We start from the raw sequence: 10,851 nt of genomic DNA on the forward strand, positions 1-10,851 counted from the left end.
TGTTCTTGACATAACATTCTTGCATGGCAACTTGTTATAATAGAGGGCGCTATACAGTTGGAAGCATTGCGCAAGTGCAGACTGTTGAATGAGGTGCATTGTGGGATAGATATGGATCAAATTTTGATACCAGCTGGACCACAATGCACCTAATTCCAAGCTTTACGCGCACACCCCAGTATAGTGCGAAAAAGGTACTATTGCCTCCCTGAAGTATGAGGGGTGCAATTTCTTCACGAAATCTGTCTCAAAAACATGTTTTTTTCTGATACATGTAGGGCAACTTTATAAGTCAGATGGTTTTCCTTTAAAGAATGATGTTACGGTGGCAAGTTCATTGTGTGAGTTCGGAATGCTCTGGCTTGGCACTTCCAGTGACCTCCCAACGGGCCGCATAATGTGCCTGCCAGGTCCTTTTCTGGGGCGCTCTTTAGTACGACAAAAATTCGAAAAGAAAAGGAGTACAGCGCACCAGTTACTGGGTTTCGTAGTTTCCAGTCGCCATCCCCCACCCCTAAACTGCCCATTGTAAGGGAATGGAGGAAGGGGCAAGCATGGATTCCAACAAATTGTAACAGGGTACTTCAATTCAGTAGTTCAGTTAGGTTAAAAAAAAAACATGCATTGCCCTAACTACTACTGGTACATCAAAGGGGAATCGAGCCAAGACCAAATTAATCAACTGCTCGTTTCGTTCGTCCATGCGGTCCTGCCATTCCCGGGGCCCTTTAGTGTTTAAAATGTATTGATGGTTGGCATTGATGTTATTATTCTAGGTACTATATGCATGTTTCAGTTACAAAATCCCTTCCCTTATCTTCTAGAAGAAGAAAAAGTGACACAAGAAATCCCCCTCTGCTCCGTGATGTTGACGAGTAGACCCACAGTAACGGGGGCGCTGTACTCCTTTTTCCCCGAAATTTTGACATTCTCTGTCGTCGGAGAATGTCAATTCGAAAAAAGGAGTACAGCGCCCCAGTTACTGGAGGGATACAAATGTATATGTAATAATAGAACTGAAGGCCTTCGGGTTACAGTTTTTTTGGTAACGTTTTTAATTCCAGGCATATGTCCCTGGTTTTTGTTTTGTTTTGGTTATGTTCGTATTTTTGTATGTGTTTTTATGCCGAGAACAGACCTACTAAGTCTCGCGCATTAAGCTTTGAAAAATCTCACGCATAGCTGGCTTCTCTGGACTTAAAATAATAGTCCCAGTTATTGGAGAAGTTTGTACACATTTCTAGTTATTTCATAAAACAGTGTAAACACTTGACACGCTGAGTTAACGAGTCTGGTACCACAGATCGTGTAGTCTTGGCCCAAGACTATGGTGCTTGATTCTGGATAGACTATGGTGCTTGATTCTGGCGACTTCGGCTACAGCTACGGCTAGATCGCGCGCGTCTGCTATTCTTCAACACTGGTAGACGCGCTGATCTAGACGTAGCTGTAGACGAAGTCGTCGTTTCGGACACGGCCTAATTCTGGATAGTGTACAACGCGCAGATTGTAGTCTAGATTTCAAGCCGTCCAAGTAACTAGATCATACCGTGGCGGGCGCACTTTGGCGATTCAACCGCGCGTAGTACACTATCCAGAATCAAGCACCATAGTCTTGGGCCAAGACTACAGATCGTGGTAGTCGGTCATACGAAGTTGATAAGGGAGCCCGACAAAGTGTGGTTTCACGTCGAATGCAAAATGTTGGGACCGGTGGTCGATCCCTTGATATATAAACGTTGAGAAGCAAAGCAACTGCGTTGAACCATGGGGTCGTGTATATACCCTCTGACATTTCCTTCTTGAGGAGGCACCCGAGCGCAACAAATTATAGACCGTGTCCGAAATTTGCATTTTCTGCTTGGCGTGTACTTTTCATAGAGGATTTGCACAGTAAACTCTTCACTATCGTAGCTTTTTATGAGTACGGTAAGCATGGTAAGTTTATGATTATGAATTGAGTTACTTCGCCTACTACTACTAGTAATACTATTCTGTACGGGATAGCCACAACACTCAACAGGCGGTTGTACAGTAATTGACAGATGCAGATGCAGACTACGCTATGGTTTATCGCGAATAGCAAAATAGAGAGGACGCTGTTGAACCCACACAAAGGTGATACTACTAGATAGGCGTTGCGTGCGAGAGTCGTAGAAACTGCATCGAAACCGCCCCGTATTCCTTCCCACAATGCATTGCGTTTCAGAATTGCGACAAACTTTAAAGCTACACTACACTAACACAGTCTACACTAAAATAGAATTAGAATAGTTTTATTAGAATAGGATAAGATTAGTCTATTACTTTTTATATTAATTATTATTAGGGATCACTAGATTTTAGTAGAAGCGGCAAATGGGCAAACTAACTATGCATGGGGCGCCGTTAGTCCACCTTGTTGAGCTGTTATTAATTAATGGCTCCGCTTTTAACATCGGTCTCATCACTGTCACCATTACAGCAGAGATGCCAAGTCCAGAGGCCAGCTATTCGTGCGATTTTTCAAAGCTCACCACCACCCCCATGCCTACTCCTACCTAGAACTATTTCGGTTTCGTCCGGCTATCGTCTCCCGTAACCTCATAGGTTTATATCTCTCACGCGTTAAACGATGATGGTTCAATCATTGTTCAATGAATTTTGGAATAATTAAATTTGACATCATCAGTCTTCGATAATATCGTGATATCGCCCAAGCTTACAAGTGTTTCAAATGAATTTTCTGGCCCTGTACCCTTGGTACATGCATGAGTCTGCACAAGACTGCAGGGCAAGTAGCCTTGACTCAAGGCTGTTGGCGTAGTGTGCCTCGGCCCGGCGGGGCACGATTCGGCTGTGCATACCGGAACAATGTACACAGTACATTGTAGTACTGTACATTGTACAGCGAGAACAGTATAGCAAAGTCATGAGTACGGTCGTGTCTTTCTATTTTCAACCTCGTGCACGTGGCTCAGTACTTGTGTACACTATAGTACTCATGTACAGTGTATCGTACAGATGGTACATGTGGTATACATGTACAGTATGTGTACATACGCTGTACACATATTATATGCAGCCTTTGTGTTATTTGTGTTATGTATGTGGGCATGTACATGTGAGGTGCGCTGGCAGAATTCAGTGGGTACTCGGATTACATGTATGCAGGTTGCTGCTCTGGCTGGAGCGCCTTGATCAAGGCTACAGGGCAAGCTGTGTATTACTTGTACATTTTTGTAGCTCTGGATTTTTATCTGACCAGAATTTAAATGTGTAAGACTATAGTGAACTTTAGTCTCATTTTTATTAGAAGTAAGGTGAGATTAAGTGTTGCTCAACTTAAAAGTCTAACAGAGTTGAATTTGTTCCTAAAAGTCAACATTTGAACAAAAACACAAGACCCCCCCCCCCCCCCCCCCGGATTTGTGCGGTATCAATGCCCTCAGGCTTACTAGTTCATTGTTGATATCAAGCCTTGCTACAAGTATACATAGGTCTATAAATATCAGTCTCAGTTAAGAACAAAGTTGCAAGTTTATCTTATAAATTTGATCTTGATTATACAGATATGAGGTACATCCAAAGAAGACAAGTATGTGGAACAAGCAATGTTTAGAAAAAGGTGAGCTGGATAAACATCAAGTTGCCCATTCTGGAAGTCATTGGATGAATTTGTGTGCGATGTTGGTAATCAAATTACCATTATGAATTCTGCAAGCAAGCAAGTTGAATTTGTCTGTGACTTCAATCACAAAGGCATCCATACTGACACAAGACCATTTCTTTTTAATATTGGGGCAAACGCTTTCCCACAAAATCTCCAACTGACCAACAATCAACCAGTCCACACTGGAGCGAAACCATTAACTTGTGTTATTTGTGGAGAGCATTTTACTAATCAGGGGGCTCTTACTGACCATCACCAAATTCACACTGGAGAGAAACCGGTTTTCTGTGACATTTGTGGAAAAGGTTTCGTCAGTGAGCCAGGCCTGATCACCCACCACCAGGAATTCCACACTACAGAGAAACCATTTGTTTGTGACATTTGTGGAAAAGCCTTCTCACAAAAACATTGCTTGACCATCCACGACTGTATCCACACTGAAGAGAAACCGTATCCTTGTGAAATATGTGGAGAAGCCTTCGGACAAAAACTCCACCTGATCACCCATCAGCAAGTCCACACTGGAGACAAACTATTTGTTTGTAAAACTTGTGGAAAAGCCTTTGGCCAAAAATTCCGCCTGGTCAACCATCAAAGCGTCCACAGTGGAGAGAAACCATTTGCTTGTGACACTTGTGGAAAAGCCTTCAGAGAAAAACACCACATGGTCCACCATCAACGTATCCACACTAGAGAGAAACTTCTTGTATTTGTTTGTGACATTTGTGAAAAAGAATTCTCTGGAAAAAACAATCTGATTAGTCACCAGAGAGAACACACTGTAGAGAAACCATTAATTGTTAGTGATATTTGTGGAAAAGCATTATCTCAAAAAGGTCCACTAACTCGTCGCCAGAAAGTACACACTGGAGAGAAACCATTTGCTTGTGACATTTGTAAAAAAGCATTTTCTCTTGAAAGTTTGCTGAAACATCACCAGAAAATTCACACTGGAGAGAAACCTTTAATTAGTGAAAAAGCCTTCCCACAAAAACTCCTCCCGGCCAAGCACAAGCGTGTCCACACTGTAAAGAGACCATTTTCTTGTAAAACATGTGGAAAATCCTTCAGACAAAGACTCCACCTGACTGATCATGAGCGAGTTCACACTGGAGAGAAACCTTTTTATTGTGACATATGTGGAGAAGCCTTCAGCAGAAAAAGAAATGTAAAAGTACACCAACAGATCCACACTGGAGAAAAACGATTTGTTTGTGAAATATGTGGAGAAGCTTTTAGACGAAAAGCCAGCCTGACAATTCATATGTGTGTCCACACTGGAGACACACCATTTCAGTGTGACATTTGTGGAGTGTCTTTCTCTAGCAAAAGCAGTTTAACTGGGCATCAGCGCGGTGTCCATGCTGGAGAGAAACCATTTGCGTGTGAAATTTGTGGAAAATCTTTTTCTCTAAAGGTCAATGTTCTATATCACCAGAGAGTGCACACTGGAGAGAAACCATTTGTTTGTGACATTTGTGGAAAAGCATTTTCTCAAAGCAGCTCTCTGGATCGTCACCAGAGAGTACACACTGGAGAGAAACCATTTGTTTGTAACATTTGCGGAAAAGCATTTACTTCTAAAAGTGGTTTAAAAAGCCACGAAGAACGCCACATTAGAGAGAAACCATTCATTTGTGACATTTGTGGAGAATGCTTCACTTATAAGTACGCTCTCTCTAACCATCACCAAACTCACATTGAGGAGAAAACTCACGAGGAGAAACCAATTGTTTGTGATGTTTGTGGAAAAGTCTTGGAATCTAAACAGAAATTTGACACACACGAATGTGTCCGCCCTGTAGGGGAGCCATTTGTTTCTGACGTATTTTCAGAAGAGCAGTTTAAGTATTCACCAACTATACCTCATTTATAAGAAACCATTTGTTTGATATACAGTGTATTTGTGGACACTGGAGAGAATTGGTATTTGATGTGATATTTGTGGTTGTGGAAAAAACATAACCCCCCCCCAAAAAAAAAAAAAAATAAAATAAAAAATTAAAAAACAGCAGTCTAAGCAGTAGAGCCCACACTTCCAAATTTGATAAAAGTTCATTTTATGGACTAATCGGCCATGTGAGACCTCCTCTTTTCAGCTGATTTCCTCTTTTTCGGAAGCTTTTCGCTCCTCTTTTTTTCCACTTTCTTTGTACAAAATGATGGGATCATTATTGCTTCCTCTTTTTTCTTGCCCTATTTTCTCTTTTCCTCTTTTTTCATGGGCAGTTACTCACATGCCTGAATGAATAGATGCTCTGAATAAACATTATAGAGTCCCCACTGGTGTGAAAAACAAAGCATGAAAAAGTACTTTTCGGCCCTATGAGCAATGACTTGGATTGGCATCTTATAAATTTAATGATTGATTGATTGATTATTTGATTGATTATTTGATTGATTGATTGATTGACTGATTATTTATTTATTTATTTATTTATTCAATGGTTTATTAAAATTCTATTCAATTCGCTGCCAGCAGCAGAATTACATAAACAGTTACATAGTTAAAAAATTTGGAGTAAAACATTACATTACTATTTAAAATTGCCTGAATCTTACACAGAAAAACTGAGAGGGAGAAGAACTATAGGGAGGAGAACAGTAATTTTAAAATTAAGTAATTAAACATATGAGTAAAACATAGAACAATCAAAATTAAAATGGCATAAAAACTATTAAACTTTAAAACGGAGATTATTCAGAAAACAGTTCACTCTCAATGGGAGGGATTTAAAGTCAATCCAAAGGACCGCAGTCAGGGACCAATCCACTTCATGGACTGATTGATTGATTGATTGGTTGATTGATTAATTGATTGATTGAGTGAAGGGTGATTGATTAATTGATTGATTGATTGATTGATTGATTGATTGATTGATTGATTGATTGATTGAACAATCGAATGGTTGTATGATTGATTCATTGAATCATTGATTTATTGATTCATTGATTCATTGATTTATTGGTTGAAGATATAGCTGTCAGTTCCTTGTCAAAGAGAAAACATGGTATGACAAAAGGTATTCCATTGAACAACAAAAAAGTACTTCAGTGTGTTCTCACCTTGGAACAGTTTGGACTGGGGAGCAACCAAACTCGTTGGAAGTTGAAGGATCGACTGTTGCAGTGGGTAGAACGATTCTGAAGCGTCTAAATTTCAAAACGTTGATCTTGTCATAAGCAATCTAGATGCAAATGTTGCGTAAAATTAATTTATATTTGGGTTGAAGTACAGTAGCTCCTAATCTATCCGCATATCCAAACCCGGTGTATGTCGAGCACTTTGTAGAAACAGTTTGGAGTTCACTGTGAAGGCGAGAAAATTTTTGTGATGTTTGTGGGAGAAGAATACTTTAGAATAGAGGTTGTTAATGTCTACACTGTAAATTACCAAGGCTTTCACAAAGCTGTAAAAGATTTCTCTTTTAAAACACAATTTTCAATGTTTCTATAGTGTTTTTTTGTTCTGAAGAACACAATTGCTTGGCAATTAAGATAGACAGTTAAAGAATTTTTTTTGTTAAATTGGCCCTAGTTGAATGTGCCCACATTCACATTGTACATACTACATGTTCATGATTCTAGACATTTTGTGGCATTTGTAGTTTTGACATAAAAGGGTGTTGTTTTTTTTGTAGGACAAGTTTTCTCAGAGTGAAGCCTTCTTCGAACTTTGTAAGTTTTATGTAGATTTGTGGACAATGTGTTTTGTGTTACCAAAAAATACTCAAATCCTTTGAAGAATATTTATTAGATCTATGTAACTAAATTTAACATTATTTTTGTTTCGTTTCTGTCATCATAAATTCACTAAATAAGACAGTTTGTTGTGTTGTAGAAAGTGCGATTAATTTGAGAATGGCTTACTCGGAGAAAAGTCCAACCAATCGACACTTAGTATCATGAAATAAATTTCTATATGGGCTCAATTTCAAAAAGCTACTTAACTGGAAAATAATGCTTGAAATTTAAGCAGAAATTAGCAGGTTACCAGTGACAAATCGTACACGTCTTACGATAATTTGTCTGGGAACCTTATTCTGGTAAAAAAACATAGTTTAGTTGTACTGAGCAAATTTTTGTGCTTAAAAGCAGCTCAATGGAATTGGGATCGGAAAGGACTTAAAAAGTAAAGGTTCCCAATTTTCAAAAATTACATCTTATTAAATGTTTGTGATGTAAATGAATAAATTAACACCAGAAAAATGTGTTAGATTTGCAGAGTCTGTTCTGAGTTCTGCTAGGCACAAATTAATGTAGGACAATAACATGCCTTAAAGACAGTGGACACTATTGGTAATTGTCAAAGACCAGTCTTCTCACTTGGTGTATCTCAACATAAACAGCTAACCTGTGAAAATTTGAGCCCAATCGGTAATCGAAGTTGCTAGATAATGATGAAAGAAAAAAACACCCTTGTCACATGAAGTTGTGAGCTTTCAGATGCTTGATTTCGGGACCACTAAATCTGACGTCTCGAAATCAAATTCGTGAAAAATTACTTCTTTCTCGAAAACTATGTCACTTCAGAGGGAGCCTTTTCTCAGAATGCTTTATACTATCAACCTCTCCCCATTACTAGTTACCTTACCAGGTGAGGTTTTATGCTAATATTTAAATGGAGTAGTTACCAACAGTGTCCGATGCAAAAAATGACATCTTCTCATTAAATCTTTGTAATGTAAATGAAAGAAACTTGAAAATTTGTAAGATTTGCAGAGTCTGTTCTGGGTTCTGATAAGTACAAATTAATGTAGGACCATAACATGTCTTAAAGGCAGTGGACACTATTGGTAATTACTCAAAATAATTATTAGCATAAAACCTGATTTGGTAATGAGTAAGGGGGAGCTGTTGATGGTTTAAAAATACACCAAGTGAGAAGACTGGTCTTTGACAATTACCAATTTAGTGTCCTGTCTTTAATGCTTCGTTTTTGAAAGGGCATTGGGCGCCAAGGCATTTTCTCCTTGCCATTTTTTTTCCTAATGAGGAATTTGTAATTCAATTTGTTATAGCTTGCGCAAACTCATGATAAGGCAATGACCAGGTGGCATCGAGGCAATCACATTCATTTGCTTATGTGGTATCGGGCCTACAATTAATTTCCACAAAGTCTGTCTTGAAGACATTTGTTTTTCTGATAGGGCAACTTTGTGGCTAGTGTTATAGTGCAGAATCATGCTTGTGGCAACTCCAGAGTGGCCTTCAAAGGAGGCATGTGCCTCCATGTCCTTTTCATTGTTTCATATGCATTGCACTGGGGCAGGCAACTGGGCCCACTAATTACCTCCATGGCCCTGCCGTCCTTGGGTCATTGTGTTCAGTCCTTCATGGTAGAGATTCTAGGGGAAACAAAGTTTCAGTTGCAATATCCTTTCCCCCTACTGATAGTGGAAGTGAGCCCCCCCCCCCCCCCCCCCTCCCCATTACAAAAAACCCTGCTTGATTGTCCCATTCTAACTACGCAGCGTTAATGTGGAGGGCGCTGTCATTAAATCTCCATGGCCCATGTTTCATAAAACTGGAAGCACTTTTTAACAATTCAGTGAGTATTGTACCAGCCAACCATTGAGGTTTGCACTATTGTCACTGGTGCCAGCCCGGCCCCACTCAACATTTGCTTGGCAAGATTTTCAAGCTGGCATAGGATTATCGTTCCGCAGTGTAATACCTTATGAGGGGAGTCCCTGTATGCTCCCGATTATTGCAAAAAATGTGCAGGACGAAATATGTTTCTAGAAATTATTTCATAAAACAGCCGTAGAACGAGTCTGGTACCTCTTTTCGAGGTATTCGGTCTTGCTTCACACACGTCGAATGCAAAATGTTGGGACAGGTGGTCGATCCCTTGAATGTTTTAACATTGAGAAGGAAAGCAACTGAGTTGAACCTACAGTATGAGTTCGTGTGTATGACCTCTGACATTATTCCCCCCCCCCCCACCCCCGAGCACAAACAAATCGTAGCTTCTATCATCAGTACAGTTATAAATTGTATGGTTTAATGATTATGAACTGAGTTTACTTCTCTACACAGAGTTACTGTACTACGTACAGACGTATCCTCCTCTACGACCTAGCCCACCTTGTTGAGCTGTTAATGGCTCCGCACATTATTTTCTTAACTTCATGGCTTAAAAAATGGCCATTATCTGACCAGATTGAAATGTGAAAGCTCAAGAGAAATTTCATCTCATTTGTTTGATGAGTAGTATAGGGTGTAAGTGTTTCTCAATAGTCAAACAGAGGTGAAATTGTTTTATAGTGAAAATCAACATTTGAACAAAAACACAAGGCCATCGGCATTGTGCAGTCATGCTTAAATAAACGGCCTCGGGCCTACCGGCTCATTGTGAATTTCAAGCCTTGCTAAAAGTACACAAATAAATATCATTCATGAATACCTAAGACAGTTTATCCATTCGGATTGGTCGAGAGGGCATCACGTGGGGTTGGTTGAACCGATGATATAATACCAGTAAAAAGTGTTGAAACATGGGCGTGACACGACACACGAGCTTGCACCTGTGCTTATAAAAGACAGTTTCTTCATTCCTATTGGTTGAGAACAATTTTAGGTATTTATGGTGGGAACCAAAGTGTGTTGAATCAATTTTCAACTAGTGGTTTAAACCGGCGAGGCATGTATCTTTATAATTTACCTCGACTTCGTCTCGGTAAAATTATCAAGAACCAGGCCTCGGTGGATTTAAACCACTAGTTGAAAACCTCTTTACACTCACCACATTGATTCCCTTGTTCTCAGTTTAAAACAAAGTTGTAAGTATCTTTTAAAATTTGATCTTGATTACAGATATGAGGTACATCCAAAGAAGACAAGTATGTGGAGCAACCAATGTTTAGAAAAAGGTGAGCTGGAAAAACATCAAGCTACCCATACTGGAAGTCATTGGATGAATTTGTGTGCGATGTTGGTAATCAAATACAGGCTCTGACATCGAAGAAAAACCATGTTGTGATGGTAACACCTTCCAATTAGGTTAAAACGACATCACTGTGTCCTCACTGGAGAAGAAGCAATAGTTTGTGACAGTTGTAGACATCTTTAAAGCAAATTTTGACCGACCATAACTGAACCCACAGTAAAGGAGAAACTATCTACTTAAATGGTGTTTTGGAGAAGATGAAATTGTCCTTTAAGTGTCCATATCCAAGTGTGTCATTCGTTGGCAT

At 39.5% G+C, this 10,851-nt stretch overlaps 1 protein-coding gene across 1 annotated transcript; it reads left to right on the forward strand.

Moving 5' to 3' along the window:
* The first annotated feature begins 1,809 nt into the window (after positions 1 to 1,809).
* Positions 1,810 to 8,093, forward strand: LOC139953656 (uncharacterized). The gene is made up of 2 exons (XM_071953163.1): positions 1,810 to 1,938; positions 3,552 to 8,093. The coding sequence occupies exon 2, from the start codon at positions 3,690 to 3,692 to the stop codon at positions 5,526 to 5,528; it is 1,839 nt and encodes a 612-aa protein (XP_071809264.1). The 5' UTR covers positions 1,810 to 1,938; positions 3,552 to 3,689; the 3' UTR covers positions 5,529 to 8,093.
* Positions 8,094 to 10,851: the final 2,758 nt, after the last annotated feature.

Source organism: Asterias amurensis, chromosome 22, assembly GCF_032118995.1.
Source record: "Asterias amurensis chromosome 22, ASM3211899v1".
Lineage (NCBI taxonomy): Eukaryota > Metazoa > Echinodermata > Asteroidea > Forcipulatida > Asteriidae > Asterias > Asterias amurensis.

Bases quoted from the DNA above. Each gene is read 5' to 3' on its own strand.
- LOC139953656 (XM_071953163.1), top strand. From the start codon at position 3,690: ATGAATTCTGCAAGCAAGCAAGTTGAATTTGTCTGTGACTTCAATCAC.